A 24,408-nucleotide genomic window follows, 5' to 3' on the forward strand; every position below is an offset into this window, starting at 1 on the left:
AGTTTCTCAATTGTCTCTATTTTGGCTTTATCTACCTCAATTCCTCGTTCTGAAATCTTATGTCCTAAAACAATTCCTTCTTTGACCATGAAGTGGCATTTCTCCCAGTTCAGAACTAAGTTCGCATCTTCACATCTCTGAAGAACTTTAGAAAGGTTCAGAAGACAAGAGTCGAAGTCATTCTCATAAACTGAGAAATCGTCCATGAATACCTCCATAATCTTTTCTGTGAAATCTGAGAATATTGCCATCATACATTGCTAAAATGTAGCTGGTACGTTGTAAAGTTCGAACGGCATTCGCCGGTAAGCATAGGTACCAAAAGGGCACGTGAAAGTGGTCTTTTCTTGATCTCACATCTAACCACTGTCATTCCCCCTCTCTTGGGGACCACATGGACTGGACTCACCCATTCACTATCCGATATTGGATAAATAATTCTAGCATCAAAAAGTTTCAATACTTCTTTCTTCACAACTTCTTTCAAATTCAGATTTATATCTTCTTTGATGCTCAATCAAATTTTTATATCCTTCTTCAAGCAGAATTCTGTGCATGCAGATCAAAGGGTTGGTCCCTTTAATGTCATCAATGGTGTATCCGATTGCTTTTCTGTGTGTTCTCAGCTCCTTGATCAATTTATGTGTCTCCATCTCAGTCAAATTTGCATTAATTATTACTAGGAAGGTGGAATCTGGACCAAGGAACACATATTTAATGTTAGGCGGCAGAGGTTTTAACTCCACTTGAGGTGGTACAATCTCAGGCAACGCTGGTTCCTATTCTAGTAACCGTATTTCCTCGTTTACTACGACTTCCTCTGGCGCTCCCTCAATTTCTTGAGCCATTCTCTCAATATCATCGTCATCATCCAAGTCCTCCATAAATGATGCTTAGGTAGATATTGAACCTCTCAGTGATTTTAATAAGACCTCTCCACACCAAGGAAACATTTTTTGTACATCCTTACACAGCACACTGATGGATTCTTCTAGTTTTTCCTGAACCTCAGTCCCTACATATCTTAACTTGTTTTCATCCATCGGCACTCCTATATCCTCTCTTGTTTCGATCGAGTGTAAAGATAAGTTTAGCACATCTTGTCCTGACCACTCGCTAAGATTTGACCAAGGGTTGACCCAAACAGGACCTGATGTTTGGGAGAGAGAAGTCTAGTCAGGACTAAATGACTAGCAAAGGTAAGCCCTACCCAAAGGTTAGGTAAAGTGGAAGTCCCGGTGAGTGAAGCCGGGCCCTAGTGAGTGAAGCTAAGTGGTGGAAGTCCCGATGAGTGAAGTCGGGCCCTACTGAGTGAAGCTAGGTGGTGGAAGTCCTGGTGAGTGAAGCCGGGCTCTAATGAGTGAAGCTAGGTGGAGGAAGTCCTGGTGAGTGAAGTCGGGCCCTAGTGAGTGAAGGTAGGTGGAGGAAGTCCTTGTGAGTGAAGCCAGACAATGGAAGTCCTAGTGAGTGAAGCTAGACAACCCTAGGTGGTAACCCTAGATTATACTTGAATTCTGTTAACAGTGTTTTTATCTATTATGTTAACTCAGTGTTGTAGGGAAGTTCAGCTAGGTCGACGGGTTGACCAAGTAGCTGACACAAAGTCCAGACAGGTTGAAGGGCTGATCGGACGTCTGGCAGGTAAGTGAAGGTAAGTGAATGTGTTCCCAGAAATGGAACATTAGGCGTCGATCTGACTTAGATCCATTTCATATATCTAAGTCGAAATTGTGACTAGATTTCGATCTCGAGGAGACGAAATCTAATTACTATCCTGCTTATCTATAAATTGTGCTAACATTCTGTTTTGCAGGATATGATTTATAGTTGCCTCGGACTAACATTTTCTTGCAGGAAGGAGATTGCAGAAAACAAGGGTCCAGGCGCCCGAAAGGGATCCGGGCACCCGAAGGTAACTTTTATCCATATCGTTGCTTCGCCACGTGGAGATCGCTGACTAGCTCGACTACGTCACATTCAGGGTGCCCTGAAGGGATCCGGGTGCCCTGAACCTCGTATATAAGGAGGGTGAAGGCTGAAGCAAAGGAACAACTAACGATTTGCTCTCCTGTGCTCCTGCGACGCTGCGAAGACTCTCCGACAAGTGCTATTTATTTTTCTGTCTTTCTTTTATTGTCGGTTTTTTCTTTTCTATATAATTCCTGTACTTAATTTGTAATAACTGTTTAAATTATTAGTGATTGCCTAACGAAATCACTCAACGAGTGCGGGCTTTGGAGTAGGAGTCGTCAAAGGCTCCGATTAGCGTTGTTATTGTTTTCACTTTTCCGCTGTTTACTCGTTTAAAAGTTTTAAATCGCTATTCCCCCCCCCCCCCCCCCCCCCCCCCCCTCTAGCGAAACTCATCGATCCAACAAAGAGGAAACGAGACGACACCGGTTGGGGAAGATGAAGAGGAGAAGAAAAGAAGATGGGAGAAGAAGGGACGATGATCTAGTTGGGAAGGAGCTGACGTCAGGGAACCTAAGGCACAGGTGAGAGAAAATAAAAAAATAAAAGAAATATTTAAAGAAATTAAACATTTGCTCATTCAAATAGGGTAGCTTAAATAGACTTTCCCCTAATCCAATAATTTATCCCCTTAACATACAACTTACGAGCTCCGATTAAATCCCAAAAAATTCCTAAAAATTCTGTTAAAGTTATTCCTTAAATAACTTTATTATTTAATTATTATTTTTTTGATATTTTACATATCAAGCCCCGTAGACCTAGTTGGATTTTAGTCCGGTGTCAAGTCTTTTAGACCAGTCAACTCTTGCACACTTGGTAGAAGTGTTAGACAAATAACTCATCTAACTTTAACGTATTTGTCATATATCAAAATTAGACTGTTAGTGCAACCTACACCAACAATAAACCTCTTGAATCACTCTAGTGCCTCAGACTTGTACAAGACTAAATAAGCATAATGGAAACATGTGTAGTCATCTATAAACGTAATGAAATACGTGGCTCCATTTCTGACTCTCACATTTATGAGTCCTCAAATGTCAAAATGAACCAACTGCAATGGAGTCCCAACTCTCATTACTTTTCCAAAAGGCTTTCTTATTACTTTGCCTACTAGGCAGTACTCACATAAGGATATTACCTTGGTTAGCGGGCCCAATATGCCACTTGTTGCTAACCTACTCATCCTCTTTTTCCCTATGTGGCCAAGTCTGTTATGTCATACAATCACATCATCTACTATACTATCAAATACATAGATAATAGAATAATAAGGATAAGCAAATGAAATGAAATTTAGTACATAGAGTTCCTCATGGATTAAACCAAAATAAACTAAAGAGTTGTCATAACAAATAGAAACTTCAGAGTTTACTAACATCACACAGTATCCTAATTGATCTAGACATTAGATAGATACAAAATTCCGCCTAATCTCTAGAGCATATAAGATGTCATGAAGATATAAAACTTGGTTGCTTTGCAGCAACAGCTTATACGTTCCAATTCCTCTCACCGCTACATATGCCCCGTTCCCCACATATAACCTCATCGTATGAGGACTCAAATGGTGGAACTCCACAAATGTTCTCCTGTCACGAGCTACATAGTCTATGGCTTCTGAGTCTACAATCCACAAAAGGAGAAGAGTTAACAAACATCACACTAAATGACACATAACTCATACCATGTAAAGAAGAAGGATGTACCTTTCGCTCGCTACACTTGCATGTGAAATGCCTAAGCTTAGCACATACGAAGCATCGGACATTACTCTTATTGAGTTCCTTATTGCGTCTCTGTCCTTTCTCTTTGGTATTCACAAATCGCTTCCTCTTGCCATGGATTTTGGCCTTCTTCTCATGCTTGCGCCACTTGTGATTTGTACCTCGATAGCCCTTACTTGACTCTGCAATGTAATTATGACATGAAGTAAACTTGGTCACTTCCTAGCGCTCCTCCTCGAGATCATAATGCCTACTCACATCCATGAAAGTAATGATATTCTCTATGTGTGTGAGATAGGTCTTAACAATATCCCAGGAGTCAAGCAATGATTGGATCGCACCCAGTATCTGAAGTTCATTTGACATAGGCTCCTCTATATTTTTCAAAGAAGCAATCATACTTGACATGTACATTAAATGTTGATGCATAATATGATCGTGTCTCTTCTTGTATGTAATGAACTTATAGGTTAACATTCTTATCTTAGGGGTTGACGAGATGCCATGATGTTCTTTAAGAGCATACCATATTGGTGCAATCAGCTTCCAGGGTTTTGATGTTTGACAATATACCTAACTAGTCAGATTGATCAAAGTTAATCCTAACAAGACTTGATATTTGGATGTGAGAGAAGACTAGTTAAGACCAAATGACTAGAAAGAGAAGTTTTAATTGAAGTTTAGGTAGGTGGAAGTCCTGGTGAGTGAAGCAAGACAGTAGAAATCCTAGGGGGAGGTAACTCTAGGTGGTGGAAATTCTGGTGAATGGAGCTAGGTAGTGAAAATCCTAGGGGGAGGTAATCCTAGATGGTGGAAGTCCTGATGAGTGAAGCTAGGCAATGGAAATCCTAGGGGGAGGTAATCCTAGGTGGTGGAAGTCCTGGTGAGTGAATCTATGCAGTGGAAATCCTAGGGGGAGGTAACTCTAGGTGGTGGAAGTCCTAGTGAGTGAAATTAGGCAATGAAAATCCTAAGGGAAGATAATCCTAGGTAATGGTAAAGTCTTAAATACAGTCCAAGCATGAAGCCTAGTAGGTCGGGTAAACTTATAGGAATACGGCTTGATCCTAAGGGATTAAACCTTAGGTAGTAGACTTGGAGGAGGGACCTTCAAGCAAAAGGTAAGTCTAGTAGGTCAAGTAGACTTATAAGAGTATGACTTCATTTTAAGGGATTGACCCTTAGATGGTAGACTTGGAGGAGGGACCTCCAAGTAAAAGATAAGTATAATAGGTCAGGTAAACTTATAGATATAGGCTAGGTTGCTTGTTTGTGTTTGTATGGTTGTTTTGCTGGAACTTGGAGCTGGAAGCAAACATAGAGTAGACAAATGTAAATGGGTGAATCAGACTTAACTCAGGTCGAACCGGACCCACACTGGTTCAGTAGACCAAACCAGCGGTTTGGTAGATTGAGTGGGTTCGGTTCAGATTATTGAGTTATCAAAAATATTAACATAGAAGATGATGTGGTAAAAGATCTGGTTCATCTTTATGATTTAGATGAGGATAAAGATAAGTCAGATAATGTGGATAGAGATAAAGCTTGATCTAGATATGAGTTCATCCAAATATGGCTTCATCCAAATAAGAGTTGATCTAGATAAGGATATAATCAAACTCTATAAAAGGAGACGAAGGCTCTACATTCAAGATAACTTCTTCAATTCTACTCTCCATCTCTGCGCTCAGAAAGGTATGGTGCGAAGCTCTACCATTGGAGCTCTAGAGGGTGTTCTGCTCAGGACTTCCGGATCGACCATCATCTTTTGTTTGGTTTGTTTATTATAAATTATACTTAATTTATTATTATTTATGCTTGTATCGCAAACTATAAGATGAGTTTCTCCACCTCTGGAAAGTTTTAGAAAGGAGACCATTAGTGGATGGGTGTTTCTCGTGATTAGGCCTTGGATGTACTGACCCTGGGGGGTTGGGAACCAAGTAAATCTCATAAGTATTCTTTCCTTTAAATTTGTATTATATTCCACTGTGACTAACACTTTGATAGGAAGAATGAACAAAGTTGAAGTGAAATGCGACGAGTCGATATTCACTCCCCCAATCGACACCAGCGATCCTACATACCATACCGACTTAGCAGTAGGATAATGCTCATATATTGGGATCAGTTCATCGCTAAGAAGGATCACCCTAGCTTAGTTATCTTTTTTTTTCCAAGCACGGTATACCTCTTGATCCCGTATTGCATGTGACATGGTAACCTCCTTGGGGTCCACCATCTCATACATAAGAATCTCCCCGAGTTCTTGTTCCTCGAAGACAAACTGAATCTTTCGGTGCCAAATATTATAGTTGTCTATTCAGCTTATCTCCCTTGACAAGATCCATTTTGATATACTCTGTTGCAGCCATATTTCTCAATCGTACAAAAAGAGAGATATTAGTGACAATTAATAATTACACAATTTTATGTATCTTATGAATCATCAAGACCCAAATGACTCGAGTACGAACTCCAAAATGAGCATATGAATCAATAGACACCATGTACCATAATATGGAATTTCATCTTACCATTTGGACTTAGATTCACTACATAAAACCCCACTATTAGTCACCTTTAAGTCAAACCAGCTGGTTTGGTTCAGTTACTCGGTTTAGTTCAACTCAAACCAGTTAGTCTGGTTCAATGAACCGGATCAATTTTCAGTTTTTTTATTATTAAGAAAAATTAAACTTTTTTCTCATTTTCTCCACCGTGATGGACCATTCGTGACAATCATGGTCACCGGTAACAACCATCATTTGTCAGTGTCCCGACGCAATTGTCGGTAATCTCCGACCACGGAAGTCGATCGCCAATCATTCAAAGTGGTCATTGAAGCTTGATGTTGAATTTTTTTTTAATCAAACAGCTTCTCAAACAAAAAAAAACACATTCTTTTTCTCTCCACGCTCACACCAATGCTTTTTTTTATGCCCACATTGTGATGAAGGCGGTTGTTGGCCTCGACTGCCAATCTTCGACCTCCCAACGCGGTCGCTAATGCTTGCCTACCATGGGCATTAATCGCCAGCCTCCTCACGAGGTTGCCGGCGCCCGCGATGTGCTACTACCGACTACCACGACAAACACTGTTCGCCGGCCCACAGCTCGGCATCGACGCATGACGCGGTCTGAGTCCTCTCCCTTTTCAAATTCCATCACAGAACTCTTAGCCAGGGATGACATCATTGCACATGACGACGAAGAACCATCCTCGTAGAATCGTTCCTCATTAGTGAGATTAGCGACGACACCATCGGTTCCAATGGTCTCTCGCTTAGGGAGTTTTCATTAAACCTAACTCGGATACCAATGTCGAATTTTCTTTCGACATAGCAAAAGCATATAAGAGATAACATATACAAAATGAGTTGAGTTCTTGATATACCTTAATTGACATTGTTGTAAACTCCAGAAACTATGAACAACTCATAGATGGGATAATAGTCACAAGTATTGAACTATTACTATTGTTTCACAATGTCTTAACCCTCAGACTTGGTGATCTACGATTGTGAATGAACGACTCCTTCCGCAAGCAATCTACAACAACCTCTAATAATCTCCCTTCGCCACTTTTCCACCTAAAACCATTTACATACTAATGTGTATTATGAGAATAATGGGAACGAGGAGGAGGTTTTAGATAATGATCCCATGTATGTTAATATACCTCAACGTGAGCAAATGCCAACAGATACCTTTATATTGTTAAGTTTAGTTGGTTGGCCAGTTAGTTTGCTTGATATTGTTTTCATTTTTTTTTAATTTATTTATGAGTTTGATAAAAAATAATATTGATTAGTTTGTTCATGGACATTTTTAATAAATATTATTCTGAACGTATCATAATCTCTATTTATTAATATTAAAAAGTTGAATATGCCAAATTTATTTATTTATTTTAATAAATTATTTAAACTGATTTCTTTATTCATTTAATTAACTTATGCATGTTGAACAAATATAAATAAATGATTATCAAATTTTCTCACTAACATTTAGTTTATTCACCGTTTTAAATGACATGAGATAGAAAATTTAGTTGGGTTGAAACTTGAGAGGGAGTATTCCATATTGTGTGGATATACATTTAGAGTAAAACTCAGAAGAAGTACCCTGTTTTCAATGGAAGGCCGCTTCATCTCATCATCTCCATGTTATAATACATAACTGCCTTTAAATACCATGTTCGATGGTTTTTGATTTTTGGATAGATTAATTTTAAATTAAAATCCTGAATTGGTCTGTCGAATTTAACTCATTCAATAACAACAATGTTATAATAATTCAGTAACTGTTATAATCCTGACTTTGCATGTTTATTTAATATTCATATTATAATAACTATAAAATTATAATTATTACCATACAAATTTATTATATTCGACAATATGTATATTGTACTAATTATGATTTCATAATTGTTATAATATAAACTTCTCCCGTTCATATAATTAACCAACTAATTCAAGTCTAAGTCTTCTGATCCGCAATCCCTGATCCCTTCCGTAATTTGTACTTTGGATCGCGACCAGATTCAATCAAAATTGACTGCGATCTCCCTTGGATTTACTTTCCCACCTAGATTATAGTTTTGGATCGAGCCAGCGCACGGAGACCGCCAGCAGTGGACGGGTCGCCCCCTACTCGGCATCATACAGTCCGCCCACCATCGGCAGCCTCCGGCCGCCTAACTCGATCTAAAACTATAACTTAGGTGGGAAGATGAACCCAGAGAAGATTACAGTTAATTTTAGAGCTGTCAAATGGGCCGTGGCGGGGCATGTCCGTCCGTGACGGGTCAACCATTTGGCAGGGGCGGGGCGAGTTGACCCATCAACTTGGCGGGTTGGGAAATCTCCAACCCAACACAATCGAATGCGGGTTATGGGTTTAACGGGTCAACCCGCGGGCCTATAAAATTTTTTTAAAAACTTTCATATTTTCGGTAAGCTTCTGCAGATTGATATGCAACCTTTAAAAGGAGAATGAAAAATTACAGCTTGAGAAAAATTCACAGAAAATGTTGCTTGAAGAAGAGATTGATGATTTGTGAGAGACAATTAGAAAGATCAAATGAGCAAAGTGTGAGATAGATGGATTGTGAGTTATGCAAGAGTTGATAGTTGTTGATTAACAAAAGCAAATTTCAATGCTTCAAGTTGAAGAAGATTCAGCCATCTATGATCTCAATCTCATGATCAATAAAGTCGATAGCTAACTAAAAAAACTTTCATATCTTAAATCATATTGTGTCCTTCTCCACGTCCACGAACATGTGTTTCTCAATCAGCAGGTCAACCCAAGTCCGTCACAGTCCGACCCGTGTGGATTACAGGCCTAGATGGGTCGACCCGCGGTAGGTTTGGGTTGATAAAATTCTAACCCAACTCATTTAATTAGCTTGGCGGATGGACCAATCCAACGAACTCAATCTAAATTAACGGCTCTGGTTAATTTTAATCAGATTTTGACCATAATCCTATAAATTATAAAAGGGACCATCTGATAAATTCAAAATAAAAATTAAAAAAAAAAAAGGAATGCTAAACGAAGCATCCTTTTAATGTTTGCCAATGTATTCATTTTTCTTAATTCTTTTTGCATACGACACAAATTAGTTTTATTCATCGTTATAGGATCATATTGAATTGTTTTTATCCTTTTAAGTAGTTTCATAGAGAAGGATAAAAATTTCACTCATTATTTTATGATAGAAATTATTGTGTTAATTTGGATTTACAAGTGATGATTTGAGCCAATGAATTTAAGCCATGGTAATCCAAGCATAATACTAAAAATATATTAAAATAAATAACGAAAAAAAATATATTATATTTTTTAAAAAATAAAAAATAATTAAAAGGGCGCGTTCTGCCGATTTTAACTCATTTTGAAAGGAATTATTGGTGGAATATTTGGATCGTGTCCGAGACTCTTTAGCTGATCCAAAAGTCATTCGTTCCCGTGGATAATGCTTGTCGCTCTGTCCACGACTGGTCTTGTGTGATTCGGGTGGGTAATGGCGATGGCGCTTCCCCTTCTTCGAATCCTTCCATCTTGCCTCTATCATTCTTCCGTTTCTTCCCTCTTTCTTCCCTCTTCTCCCTTTTCTACTCGTACTCCAAGCGGACTCACACTCCCTCTCCACCATCGATGGGTCTCTGCCTTAACCGCCCTAAGCGGCGGCACTGCAGCAGCAGCTATGGAGAAAACGGCGGAGACCTCGGAGGCGTCTCGAACGAGGCTGATAGCGCAAAACATTCCCTGGGCCTCCACGGACGACGACATCAAGGCTCTCTTCGCGAAGCATGGTACCGTCCTTGATATCGAGGTTCGGATTTCGTTGTTTTTTATATGACTCCAAAAGATCGAACCTTTGAACACCAATCCATCATTTGGTACCTTACTTAGTATGCTTTATGGATGTTAATCAGTGGTTTTTTTTTTCTCAATAAATTTTAAATGCATTATGAAAGAGGGAAAAAAAGCTTCCCTTTATATTCAAGCATAAGCAACTGCATTGATACATTCTAGTTTAACTATCACCATTTGGATACTTAGAAACAAACATTTATCAATTTTGTCAGTTTGCATATCATCCTTTTGCATATCACCATTTGGATGTGAATCAGTTAATGTTCTCTCACCAACCTTTGAACACGTAAAGCAGTTGCAGTGTGATTTATTTGGACACCTATCCATCTTTTTCTAAGGGGAAGTTTGCTCATTACTTCTTTCTGGTGTAGAAGTAATGAAAGCAAGAAAACACAGCTCTTGGAAAGCCTCAACCTAGTTCAATTTGTCATTGGTTAGATGCATACAACTTTGTAGTTAGAATTGTATCCGTTAATGATTATAGTTGGGGGTCATTTGGTTTCTTTGGCCTCAATGAATGGATGAGAAAGCAGTTCAGGTGAGCAAGTAGTTCAGTTCACCTACCGGAAAAGTCGAGTCCCAGTGAATGCAGTCCTACAATGCTGGAGTCAATTTTAGTAGGGAGTTCTGAAAGCTTGACAGAAGTCCTTGAGATGTTATTGTTGTGCCTGTGGTACACTTAGTTATTTATTGGATTTCACAATATCATTTTGCTGCTTTCCCTTGAACAGTCAGCATAGTCAGCCCCATGCCATGCCATATTATATGAGTGTGTTAGTAGTTTGGTAATCAACCTCATGTTCAAGGGGGGCACGCCGAGCCCTTTGTGCCTCGGGCGCGCCTCGCATCTCTGACGACATCTTTTCAAGAGTGAGAAAAACAGTAGCAAATCTTGTAACACCCGTCTGACAAAGATCTTTTGTCTTGTGAATCGCCTCAACATATTTACCATGCCTGTGCGAACATAAATGTAGGCATTCACACTCATTGTCTTCTTCAATGTTGCTTTAAAATCAGGCAATTTCCCAATATCTTCTAAGATAAGATGCAGTGAGCAACACAAGGAGTCCAATACAAGTGTGACATTTTTGTTTCTAATAATTTTCCTACAAAAGAAGTTAGAAAAGTAGATAAGTTTAACATATATAAGAAAAATCATATTGATAAGAAAGAATTAAATAGATCCTTACCAGCAAGCACATTGTTACTTGCACTATCTGTGACAACTTGAACAACATTTGCTTCTCCTACACACTCCACAAATTGATCAAGCAACTTAAATTTATCTCCCGTCTTTGCATAATCAAAAGCATCAACTGATTTGATGAAAACTAAACCTTTCGGAGAACTCACTAAAAAATTAATCAAAGTCCTCTGTCTTTTGTCTATCCACCCATCTGCTCTCAAACTACAACCCTACTTTGCACATTATGTTTCACACGACTTAATATAATCATTTGTCACACTATCAACCGTCTTTTTTATAAAAGGAACCTACACCTCATGATAACTAGGTCCTTTTAGACCTACACTATATTGGCCAACCAAGTCCAACATTCTTTTAAAGCTTGAACAGTTAACGACATTAAAAGGAATTAACGCATCATGCATCCACTCAATTATGGTCATACAAGCTTTTTCCCTCAATTCTTTCTTGTATGCCTCATTTATCGTAGTTTGCATTTCCTTATCCTTTCTACTTTCCACATTTTTTTGCACATGAGGAGCAAAATACGTACCCATTGGACCTATTTGTCTTGACCTTTTTCGCATATTCACTGATCTAGAAATTGTAGGCGGCATAGCTTTAGCTCCAATATCATCCATACCAATATCCTCACCAAGAGGGTCTACATCCTCAAAGTCCAATGTCGCAAGTTTAGAAAGATTACTTTTCTCCGTCTTTTTCTCCATGAAATTTTTTATTTCTTCACGTACATGGGGCGGACATCTTTTGCAAGTTGTAGTATTTAGAAACTCCCCAAGAAGATGTTGTTTTGCACGATAGATACCTCCTTTTGTAACTTTTTTGACAAAAGTTATAAATCAAATCATTTTTGTTATCTGGATTAACTCTTCGAAAATAATTTCATGCCGAATTTTTTGATGCATATGTTGGAGCATCGCTACTATCTTCTATGATAATTAAACAAGAAAATAGCTTGAAAATAAAAAAAGGACAAAATCAACACTGTATTGGAAAAAAGAATAGAAAAACAGGACAAAAAAATTGAAAAACATGGAAAAAAAATATTCGATCCAACAGCGATCTAAGTAGAAACCTAGATTTCTACCTGGATCGATCCAGGCGGATCAATCTAGGTCTCAAAGGCAAGAAACCTGGATCGATCTAGATCTCAAAGGCAAGAAACCTAGATCGATCCCGTTTCTACCTAGATCAATCCAGGCAGGACCTGGATCGATCTAGGACAAGCGCTAATCAACGAACGCTTTGTGGTGTTCGTCAGTAAGAAGAAGAAGAAGAAAAGAAAAGAAAAGAAGAAGAACAGTAGAGAAGAAAAGAAGAAGATAACAGAAGAGAAGAAGAATAGGAAAAAAAAAAAGGAAGAAACACATACCTGGGTATGGCGGCGCAACTCAGGCAATGGCGGCGGCGGACAAAAATGCTCCGGGTAGGCTCGGGTTCAGGTGGTCGCGACTTCTTCTTGCGTTCTTTTCTTCTTCCTGTACTTCGTGGCTTAATTCCAACCCGGGTGAAAGTTTTTTTTGGCAAAAAGTTAATAACGCATTTTAAAAAACGCTCGGGTTCAAGAGGTGCGCCTCGTTCGTGCCTCAGATGAGCTCCAAAGGCACGTCCAGGCACTCCCAACGCGCACGCCTGAAGAACAGCACCTGCCTCTTGGCGGAAAAGGTGTTTTTGAAATTGCCTCGTGCGCCTCGTGCCTCGGGCACGCCTTTCACAACACAGCTCCATCCTTAATGTGAAGTGATGCATAATGTTAAATGTGTACGCTTGATGATTTCATTTTTTTGGTGCATTCCCATTGGTCATATATACAGTTGGTCGAAGGTCTACAGGTAGCCCTCCCACGGAGGTTTTATCAGTTGATGCCCTTTCATCCCTAAATGTTTGGTCAGTTAAAGGAGGGAGGAGAGCTGTAGGCTTAACCAAGTCTATCCATTACTCTACTTGAGATTATCCCTACCCCTTTTCTAATGGGATCCATCATTCTCACTTCAGACCTATGTAGTCAGTGTTTTGATATTGTTCATTAATCACAATGTCACTTATATACTCTTTGCAAAATATCAATGCAAACGATTTTCCAACTAGTATTAATTTCATATCTATCAACTAGATATAATTGATAGCAGGCAATTATATCTATGAACAGGTATTAATTTCAAATTTTGGAGCATCTTAAGCTGCAATATCCATATTCCTCACTAGATGCTTATGCTCAGTTTTTTCTGATTTGTACATTCCGAGATACCCAATTACTGAGATACCCAATTACTGAGATACCCAATTACTGTCAGTTAAATTCTTCTTCTTGGTCCAGCTGTCAATGTATAATGGCAGTAGAAATAGAGGATTGGCATTTGTAACAATGGCCTCAGAGAACGAAGCTGTTGCAGCACTTAATCATCTGAATTCATATGTAAGTTCTAGCATCGTGAGAATTCTGTGATGCTTTTCATCCAATTCTTGTGGTCCATATCAGGTTTATTATTTATGAATGCTTAATTGTGAATTTAGTTTGATTCAGGATTTGGATGGTCGTGTGATCAAAGTGGAGTTTGCCAGATCAGTGAAGAAGACTCCAGTTACGGAAGCAGAACCTGTGCCCAAATATAATGTATTTGTTGGGAATTTGTCTCGGAGGGTGAGATCACAGGATCTCCGAGAATTTTTCAGTGGCAGCGGGAATGTCTTATCTGCCAAACTTATCTACCACACTAATCCAAGAAGACCAGCAGGCTATGGGTTCATCTCCTTTTCATCGAAGGAAGATGCTGAGGCTGCAATTGCTACATACAATGGGAAGGTAAATTAAGTTTTGCATTGTTTGTTGTAATCAATATTGTTTTCATTTGTAGCCTAAACGTCAAACCAGTATATGACTGCATGTGAATCATTTGTAGGACTACAATAACCTTGAACCACTTCATAATAAGTTTGACCTCTGTATCATCTAGCCTACACCTTGCTATTGACACTGCAGAATTTGATGGGCAGACCCATCCGTTTGATATTGGGTAAAGTTCAAGCAGATGATACCAAGGACAAATTGAACGGAAATGAGCAATCAGATGATGCATCAAATGAGTCCAGTTCTACCAAAGAGCAAAGGGAGGAATAAAATAACAAAACAGAGGTATTCAATCCAGCATAACATTACATGCACAAAATACAGTAGTGTATATTATTTCATTCGTCGATATGCTTACTTTGTAATTGTGTATTTTGTCATTTCCCTATGAAATGAAATGTCTTGGCCACTGCCTTGGAATATATATATATATATATATATAAAGTTGTTTGTTCCGTTAACATATCTGGCTACCATAAACGTGTTTAATTGACTTAAGTTGGAAGTTGAAAGACTCAATCAGACAGACAGGATAACCACTGATTGCCCATAAAGATTTGGCAGTTTGCTGATACAAACATCATAGTTCATATTTCTCTGTTAACTAATCTTGAAATAGGAATAGTGAAAGAGAACACCTATACATTCCTGATTCCGGTATCATGCTTAAACAACCTCATGTGTATCTCCTATGCTAACTTCTCCATCTAATATGAAATTATACGTGTAGTGTAGTATTCGACTTCATGCATTCTTGTCGAGACTGGGACTGTTCTGGCATCATCAATTGGGACTGATCACACTAATCTACATCTTGCATAAATATGCCAAAGAATGATTCTAGTCTTAAGACAGTTTTTGGGAGTCTGTATATATACGGGAATCCCCAAGGAGTCTTGACCTAGAAATCAAGTCAGATAGGTTGGGTTAAATCCCAAATAACTCACATAAACCAGCTTTCACATAGATTAAGCTCGTATTTGAATTTGTTAGTTCAATAAGCTCACTTGTTTGCAAGCGTATAATTATACCTTTTCCACTCAGACTATACATATTTGCTTTCATGAGATAAATAAGCAATGGAGATATGTTGGTTGAGAGTAGGTGGCCCGTCCAAACCAAACCCCACTTTGCTTTTCTTCCTGTGACCCACCAAACACAACAGTCAACTGATTTGGTGAGAAGTGATTAAACTACGACTTAACATAGCTTTGATTGTAATTTGTTAAAGTTTTGAGTGAAATATATCTGCATTATCTTTGGGTTTAGTGTTTAGCTCTTAAGATTAACTACATGCCCATCATACATCATGCACACATGAGCGGGCACTCATTCGTGCCATGAAGGATGCCTCTGCTCTCTTCAGTTGATCGAGAAACTCTCGCTGTTATTCTGTGAAGCAGCGAGTTAACCAAGTTCGTTCAACAACAAAAGTTGGCAATATAGTAGACTAGTCTTGATACAATCTACTGTCTATCCAACACCATGGTTCAGCAACATAGCAAATTGATACCTATGCCCAAAGAAATGTAGGCCACTTCAAATTTCTTACCTTTCTGCTTCATGTGATATCTCTCATGGTAGATAAGTCTTTCTAATTCAGCTCATGGTTCAGTGTGCATCTTGACCTAACACTTAAGATCAATATAATATATGTACAGTACGTTAAAGTGATTTGATGCTTCGGTAGATTGTTGATTGACATATATTGGGCTTTCATACATATATATAACTTTCATTGCACTCCTCAAAATAATTACATGTTGTATGAAATTATGTGAAGGGTTTAGGGTTTAGGGTTTAGGGTTTAGGGAGGTGTTGTATGAAATAATTACATTCATCTAGCTACATTATAGGTAGAGATATACACATTCTATCCATCTATTTGGCTTTAACATAACAGTATATATAAAAACATATTAAAGGAAAAGATGGAATTGAAAAGCAAACGTAGACATAATAAAGTAAAAGATGGAATTGAAAAGCAAATGTAGACATGTTAAAGTAGATGCAAAGGTCAGTTTGGAGTACTCACGACGCTATTAATATTCCCATGCATTCCTGTCTCCATAAACTAAGTTAAATGGTATTCATATAATCCTGACCTACTCCAACTCATGAGTCATCAACCAAACCACTTTTTTGTTTATATATACAAGCTAACCTTTGCTCTTCTCTTCTTGTGCACTTCCCCCTTCTCTTGATTGTTCAGTAGCCCTGTTTCTTTATCATCCCAGCCTCCTCCTCATCAATGGCCATAGCGCTTTGTGTTATCCTCTTCTTCTCTGGCACGGTCTTGTCGGTGACCGCCACTGACTACACTGTTGGCGACTCATCAGGGTGGGCAAACGGTGTCGACTATTCGACATGGACCAGCGGCAAGAACTTCGCCATCGGTGACACCCTCGGTATATATGCTCTTTCCACTTCATATAGCTTGTCTGACTCATGTGTTCTTGTTTTTAACTAACAACCTTCAAAATAAAATAAAATAAATAAATAAATAGATAAATAGGGTGAAGGCGATAATTAGTGATGTTATTGCAGCGTTCAATTACGCCAGTGGGGCGCACACGGTGGACCGAGTGAGCTCCAGCGACTACAGCGCTTGCTCCTCCGGCAACGCCCTCAGCACCGACAACAGCGGGCAGACGACGGTCCCGCTCTCCAGCGCCGGCAACTACTACTTCATCTGCGGAGTCGCAGGCCACTGCGCCAACGGCATGAAGCTCACCATTGCCGTTGCATCACCCAGCTCTACGGCCACCTCCCCTCCCACTGGGACCACTACTACTCCTACTCCCACCATCAACACGCCCACCGGCACGACACCGTACTCAGCTGCCGGCAGGCTATCTCCGGCGTCCCTGTCGTTGCTCATGGTTGGTCTGATGCTAGCGGTTAAACTAGTGGTGGCCGTCTAAATGCTGTAAATTCAGTCAGGGTGGAGACAGTGCGAGCTATTGCGATCTCTCTATTTTTCGATGTGCAATTTTAGTTATAATTGAGATGTTGACTTTGGTGGCGGAAGATTAATAACGGTGGTTATTGTTCTACTTTCTTTTATGTCCTATTTACTGTTGTATGAAGAGAGTTCTAACACAGTAATAAATTGTACAAAAACAGTAAATATACAATAAACAGGTAAATAAAAAAGAAATCGAGAAAATATATCTCTGGTTGAAGTGTCGGCGTGCCGACTATCTTTAGAGAATTTATTGCCGCCCACGGTACAAGGCTCTCCGGTAAAATCCTCCCAAGATCCGACAACCACTCGCGTCGTCCGTAGGTGCACTCCAAGACGAACGACGCACTCGGACTCAACCTCAGATCGCTAAAAACCAAACCTTAGGACAAACTCTCGGTAAGGAAGAAGACAGAGAGAGGGAAGGAGAGAAAGCAGACTGCTTCGGTGTGTTTTGAACCAGGAACAGAGGCAGTGTATCTATACACTCTAAAGCAGTGCACGAAGCAAAGCGTGCGTCGCTTCCGGACGTGCGGGATAGATGCGCTGCTTCCTTACGCGCGGACCAAACCTAAGTGCGTCGCTTCCTCACGCACGGACCAAACCCAAGAACCAGATCAAACCAGGCCGCCTGCAAGCGCGAGGCCCACGAGCTGGGGATTTGCACCCTCCCCCTACGCGCGATGATCGCATGCGTCGCGCCCGGTTTATGGATTTCCGGCTCGAACCCCCCGAACCACTTGATTTGGGCTCGGCCCGCGCATACGTATAGGCCCCCTTAACATTGCTAAGCAAGGATGGAAGGACTCCATATATAAGCTCTTTCAACCTTCTTGGCTTAGCAATGTGGGACTAAATGCATACACATATGCATTACCAAAACATGAAAAATAGTTTGAATTAAATACAAAAAACTCAACAATCCCCCACTAATTCAAATTATTTTGGTTGAAAACAAAGACTTATCCTGAGGCTTGGTTGCAATGAGCTTTTAGTGAAAATACCTTCCAGTTTGAATTTTCACCTAAGTACACCAATCTTATTCACATAGGTTTGAAGTGAACTCAGTCTTGAACTTAAACCTTTTATATGTGAAAATCAATTGGTAACAACTCATCACGGGCGACAGTTGAATCCTTCTGGGTTGGTGCATTACAGCCATGCCACCGAATCTTGTTTCATAAGTGCTAAGGAGAGTTGCCTAGACCTCCCACACTGCGGCCACACAGTTACACTTACATAGGTGAGTTCTCCAAGGATGTACTGCGAGCATTTTGTCATTAAGACCTTGAACTCATTAAGAGCTCCTAAGCTCATCCTTACTAGCAGTCAAGCATCTATCCAAAGAAGAGACTATGAGATTACATCTCAATCAATTTGATGTTTATGGTTCACCCTTATAACTTGTTTATATCACATTGAACCTACTTCTTAGGATCTCCAATCAGATAGGTTGGGTTGCTGCTATAGGTGAAACCAGGATAGGCCTCGGTCCCATTCCCTTACTGGATCTCTTGATTTTTTCAGAATCAAGTCCTTTAATGAGTGGATCAGCAATATTGTCTTTTGAACTTACAAAGTCCAATGACACCACTCTAAGAGACACTCACGAATAGACTTTAATCTTATTCGTACATGTCTCTTCTATTTCTGGTTATACTTGGAGCTTCTAATCTGAGCTATTGTTATTTGATTATCACAGTGTACTGAAATAGAAAGTATTGACTTCATCATCAAGGGAATTTCAGAAAGAAGACCCTTAAGTCAATCAGCTTTAGTTACTGTGGTATCCAAAGCACACAATTCTACCTCAGATATAGAACAGGTTATAATCGTCTGTTTAACAGACCTCCAAGCAACTGCACCGCCTCCAAGTGTAAACACATAACCAGTAACGTCTTTACACTCAGCAGTGTCAGCTATCCAACTAGCATCACTATATCTCTCCAGGACTGCAGGGAATCTCTCATACCACAAGCCGAAGGATATAATGTCTTTTAGGTATCTGAGTACTCTATCTAATGCATCCCAATGTGTTCTGTCCGGACATCTGGTAAACCTGCTCAATTTCGTTATAGCAAAAGAAGTATCAGGTCTAGAACAATTTGCTAAATACATTAGACTACCTATTATTTGTGAATATCTTAATTGAGACACTGTCACACCACTCTTATTCTTGTGGAGAGTTTTTGAAGGATCATAGGGTGTGACGACAGATTTAACTTGGCTATAGCCATATTTCTCTAATACTCTCTCAACATAGAGTGACTGAGAAATTGCTATTCTATCAGTTGAAAGAGTCAACTTCAGCCCTAAAATCATGTCAGCATAACACATATCCTTCATATCAAACTTATCACTTAAGAGGGTCTTAGTCTCATTAATAATAGAAAGGTTAGAACCAAAAAGTATAATATCATCTACATATAAACATAAGATAATACAATTATCACCTTTCATTTTAGCATACACACATTTATCAGAGTCATTCATTTCAAATCCAAACGATAGCATAGCACTATCAAATTTTTCGTGTCACTACTTTGGGGCTTGCTTCAAACCATAAAGAGATTTGACTAACCTATAGACTTTATTCTCATTTCTAAAAACTACACGTCCCTTAGGCTGATCCATATATATCTCTTCTTCAAGATCTCCATTTAGGAATGCCGTTTTGACATCCATTTGATGGACCTCAAGATGATATATGGATGTCAATGCTATTAACACTCGGATTGTAGTAATTCTGGTAACAGGAGAATAAGTGTCAAAATAGTCAATCCCTTCTTTCTGTTTGAATCCCTTAGCAACTATGCGGGCTTTGAATTTATCTACTGACCCATCAGGTTTTAGTTTTTTCTTAAACACCTATTTACATCCTATAGTGGTACACCCAGGAGGTAAATCTACCAACTCCCAAGTGGCATTAGAGATAATAGAGTTCATTTCACTTTTAATACCCTATTTCCAGTGCTTAGCTTCAGGAGAAGCCATAGCATCTCTATATGTCACAGGGTCACCTTCTATATTATAGGTGATAAAGTCTTGGCCTAAATCCGTAGACACACGTTGCCTCTTGTTCCTTCTCAGTTCTGTATGCTCACTAGATTCATCTAGTCTAGAATGACTTGAGGAAGATGTACCTTCTACGGATAATGGAGCCTCTACGGAAGCAGACTTATCTCTGGTAGGAATACTAGATATAGACTGAGGTGTTCTCGTCTTCATAGGAAATATATCCTCAAAAAATGTAGCATCGCGAAGTTCTATAATAGTATTTGCATCTATTCCAGAAATTTCTGATTTAATAATCAGAAACCTATATGCAATACTATTTTGAGCATAACCCAAGAAGATACCATCAACGGTCTTTGGACCAAGTTTTTTCCTTCTGTGTTCAGGTACTAGTACCTTTGCAAGGCACCCCCACACTTTAAGGTATTTCAAACTTGTTCTCCGGCCTTTCCAAAGCTCATATGGGCTTTTATCCCTTGACCTCATAGGGACTCTATTTAACACATGATATGTAGTGTATAAAGCCTCCCCCACATGAAGTTAGGTAACTCAGAACTGCCTAACATGGAATTAATCATATCTTCAAGGGTTCGATTTTTTCGTTCTGTTATACCGTTGGATTGAGGACTATATAAAGCAGTTACCTCGTGAATTATACCTACATCTTGACAAAAATTTTGAAACAGGTTCGAGGTAAACTCTCCACCCCTATCAGACCTTAACCTCTTAACAGATTTATTTGTTTGATTCTCAGCTTCAGATTTAAAAATCATAAATTTATCTAAAGCTTCATCTTTAGTTTTCAGCAAATAAACATAACAATAACGAGAGTGATCATCAATGAAGGTAATGAAATACTGTTTATGGTCTCTCGTTATTACACCGTTAAACTCACAACAGTCAGTATGAATCAATTCTAAAATATCAGAATTTCTATCAACTGATTTGAAGGGTTTACGGGGTTGTTTATATTGCACACAGACTTCGCATTTTTTCTTATCATTTATAGCATGCTTAGGAATCATGTCTAGATTCATCATTCTTTTTACGGTATTAAAATTGACATGTCCTAATCTGTCATGTCATATATCATAAGACTCAATATTATGTGCACAACCAATATCAGTAGATTTATTTAAGGTAGCATTTTCTACATTGAGTTTAAATAAACTTTCATTAAGGTAACCTTTTCCAATAAAGGTTCCTAAATGTAGTATTACAACTTTATTACATTTAAAGTTCAGCTCATAACTAGTGCAGACTAACATTGACCCGCTAATCAAATTCTGATGGACCGCTGGAACATGATGCACCTCATGCAGTGACAGGACTTTTCCAGAGGTGAACCTCAGGTCAACTTGTCCTATCTCAAACACCCTGGCTGCATAATGGTTCCCCATTGCTACGGAAGTGCCTTCAATTAGCTGATAAGTAAGGAAGGCAGAGCAATCAGCACAACAGTGCACATTAGCACCTGTATCAACTAACCATTCATTGGGTTGATAGATCAAATTTAGTTCGGGTTTGAAGGTAACAAACCTATTGCCGGTGTCGTCACTAGCAGTCACGACATTTGCTTGTGCCTTGGTGTTGGACATATTGCTCTGATTTTTCTTCTTAGGGCAGAATTTGACATAATGTCCAACTTGTCCACATGCCCAGCACGACTTGGTTTCATTTTTCTTTTGAATCTTTGGTTTGGGTTTCATCTTATTCTTCATTTTCTGATTTTTGATTTTTTTTTTCTTATCAGATGAGACTACTGTTAGGACCAAAAGTAGCTAGAGGGGGGGTGAATAGCTCGTCGCGTGCTCGTCGCTCGGCGTGGCTTGTTTCTTCAAGGATATGCAGCGGAAAATAACAGAAACAAACACACAACGCTAACAAGGTTGGTTTACTTGGTATCCACCTCACAAGAGGTGACTAATCCAAAGATCAACACCACGCACGCACCCTCCACTATGAAAACACTCCTTTTCGGTAACTACCGAGGGCGGAGAAGCCCTACAAGACTCTCAGTACAAGAAGAAAGGAAAGGGAAACAAAATACAAGCGCAAAGCTTACAATGAGTACAGAAAACCCTAACCCTAGCTTCTCTTCTTGCCTTTGATCCGCCTCTTGACTTGGAAAGCTTCCAAGATCCTTCAAGAACTGGCGATCTGATCTTTGAGAGCGCTGTGGAGAAGTTGGCGAAAGATCTGGAGTGAATCGGAGAAGGGATGCCGAAGACAACGTCCTTTATAAACGCCATCGGTCGGATCCCGATCGATTAGAATGTTCCCATCGATCGGGAGGCTTTGGATCGATCCATGGATCGATCCGAGCGCTATACTTGCGCGCCTGGATCGATCCACGGGTCGATCCGGCCATTCCAATCGCGCCCCAATCGATCCAGCGATCGATTGACATCTGATCGATCCACGGATCGATCCGACCTCTCTCTGGAAGGCTTGGATCGATCCACCGATCGATCCGGCTCTGATCCATGCGATCACTTGGATTTTGCCCAAAACCAAGTCCCAAGCCTACCAAACCAACACCCGGTCAACCTTGACCCGTTGGTACATCATGCCTAGCATCCGTCACTCCTTTGACCTGCTAGGACTTCCCACCAAGTGTCCGGTCAACTTTGACCCACTTGACTTTTCTAGTCGTGCCAAGTATCCGGTCACTCCCTTGACCTACTTGACTTCCACCGATGTCTGGTCAACCTTGACCCATCTGGATTTCCTCATGCCAAGTATCCGATCAATCCTTTGACCTACTTGGACTTCCCAACACCAGATGTCCGATCATCCTTGATCCATCTGAATTTTCCCTTGCCTGGCTTCACTCACCAGGACTTTCACCTAGTTTCACTCACTAGGGTTTTCCATCTGCCTAGCTTCACTCACTAGGACTTTCCATCTGCCTAGCTTCACTCACTAGGACTTTCCATCCGCCTAGCTTCACTCACTAGGACTTTCCATCTGCCTAGCTTCACTCACTAGGACTTTCCATCTGCCTAGCTTCACTCACTAGGACTTCCCAGTCAAGTATCCGGTCACTCCCTTGACCTACTTGACTCTTCTTCAATCAATATCTTATTGTCAAACATCTAAACTCAAACCAAGACTCCGCTTGGTCAACCAGGTCAACCTTGACCTGAGGGATGTTGCACCAACAATCTCCCCCTTTTTGATGTTTGACAATACCACAATAACACTTACAATACCACATGTAAGTTAAGCTAATCTCATAGCCTCATTCTTCATGCCACTAGGTAATGAACACATAAGTTAGACTCTTCATTCTCCCCCTAAGAGGGCAAACTCCCTCTAGGTAATGAAAGCCTAACTTACTCCTATTCACAAGTCCTTTCATTCTCCCCCTATTGGCACACATCAACCCATCTTTGGGCACACATCAACCCATGCCCCAATTTTGGGTATACATCAACAAATCCATTTGTTGACAACTCTCCCCCTGAAGAGTTGCTCATCGTTGTTCACAACATCACTCGTTGTGATCAACACGACAATGAAGGTCCCATACCCTTCATTTTTCCTTAATTTCTCCCTCAATGTAGACAAATATCCAACCTTGAGCATTTTCTAACCACTTGAGTTTCCACTTGAAATAATGAGGATATCCACTCCCCATTTCAAGTTCAAAAGCTCGTCCATGAGCATTTTCTTTAAAGAAGGTTAACCACCTTCCAAGGTTCATGAAAAATAATTTTCATGCCTTTAAAGAGTCCCTCCCCCTAAAGACATGGTGGTAACTTCTGTCATTGCACCAACAATGACTTGGAATCCCTAAACCTTTAGGAAACCCAGATTTAGAAGTTTTGAGGTTCAAATGTTCAAAATTTGAAACAAACCTCAACCTAAACTTCAATGAAGTCTTCCTTAACCATTCCAGCCTTGTTTTCAACACGAAAACACCCTTTTTATGTATACAAATGTATTTTAAGGGTTTGGAATGGTTACATAGACTCAACATGGTTCAAAGATACTGAAATCAGGCCTTCCCAGCCAAAATCAGCAACTTGGATCGATTGGAGTTGGGTTCCAATCGATTGAACCTGTCTGAATCGATCCACTGATCGATTCAGGCTCCCTGGATCGATCCAGCGAGCTACTGCTCGCGAGAGTTGCCTTCTGAATCGATCCACGGATCGATTCAGGCACTCCAATCGATCCATGGATCGATCAGAGCTCTGATAGTTGCTGAAATTCCATTTCAGTCAACTTCAGAAACCCCTAGAAAATTCTACAAAAATCCAAAAATTATGAAATT

General features: G+C 39.8%; 2 protein-coding genes across 4 annotated transcripts; both read left to right on the forward strand.

Moving 5' to 3' along the window:
- The first annotated feature begins 9,680 nt into the window (after positions 1–9,680).
- On the forward strand, positions 9,681–14,584 carry LOC122023945 (29 kDa ribonucleoprotein B, chloroplastic-like). 3 transcript variants are annotated; one of them, XM_042582390.1, is made up of 4 exons: positions 9,681–10,047; positions 13,616–13,714; positions 13,823–14,101; positions 14,279–14,584. In XM_042582390.1, the coding sequence occupies exons 1-4, from the start codon at positions 9,736–9,738 to the stop codon at positions 14,414–14,416; spliced, it is 828 nt and encodes a 275-aa protein (XP_042438324.1). In that variant the 5' UTR covers positions 9,681–9,735; the 3' UTR covers positions 14,417–14,584. The 3 variants fall into 3 exon arrangements, with proteins under 3 accessions (XP_042438324.1, XP_042438327.1, XP_042438325.1); XM_042582393.1 differs by having other exon boundaries at positions 14,293–14,584; XM_042582391.1 differs by having other exon boundaries at positions 14,199–14,335.
- A 1,661-nt stretch (positions 14,585–16,245) lies between these two features.
- On the forward strand, positions 16,246–17,202 carry LOC122023946 (blue copper protein-like). The gene is made up of 2 exons (XM_042582394.1): positions 16,246–16,554; positions 16,694–17,202. The coding sequence occupies exons 1-2, from the start codon at positions 16,398–16,400 to the stop codon at positions 17,068–17,070; spliced, it is 534 nt and encodes a 177-aa protein (XP_042438328.1). The 5' UTR covers positions 16,246–16,397; the 3' UTR covers positions 17,071–17,202.
- Positions 17,203–24,408: the final 7,206 nt, after the last annotated feature.

This window comes from Zingiber officinale, chromosome 9B (assembly GCF_018446385.1).
Source record: "Zingiber officinale cultivar Zhangliang chromosome 9B, Zo_v1.1, whole genome shotgun sequence".
Lineage (NCBI taxonomy): Eukaryota > Viridiplantae > Streptophyta > Magnoliopsida > Zingiberales > Zingiberaceae > Zingiber > Zingiber officinale.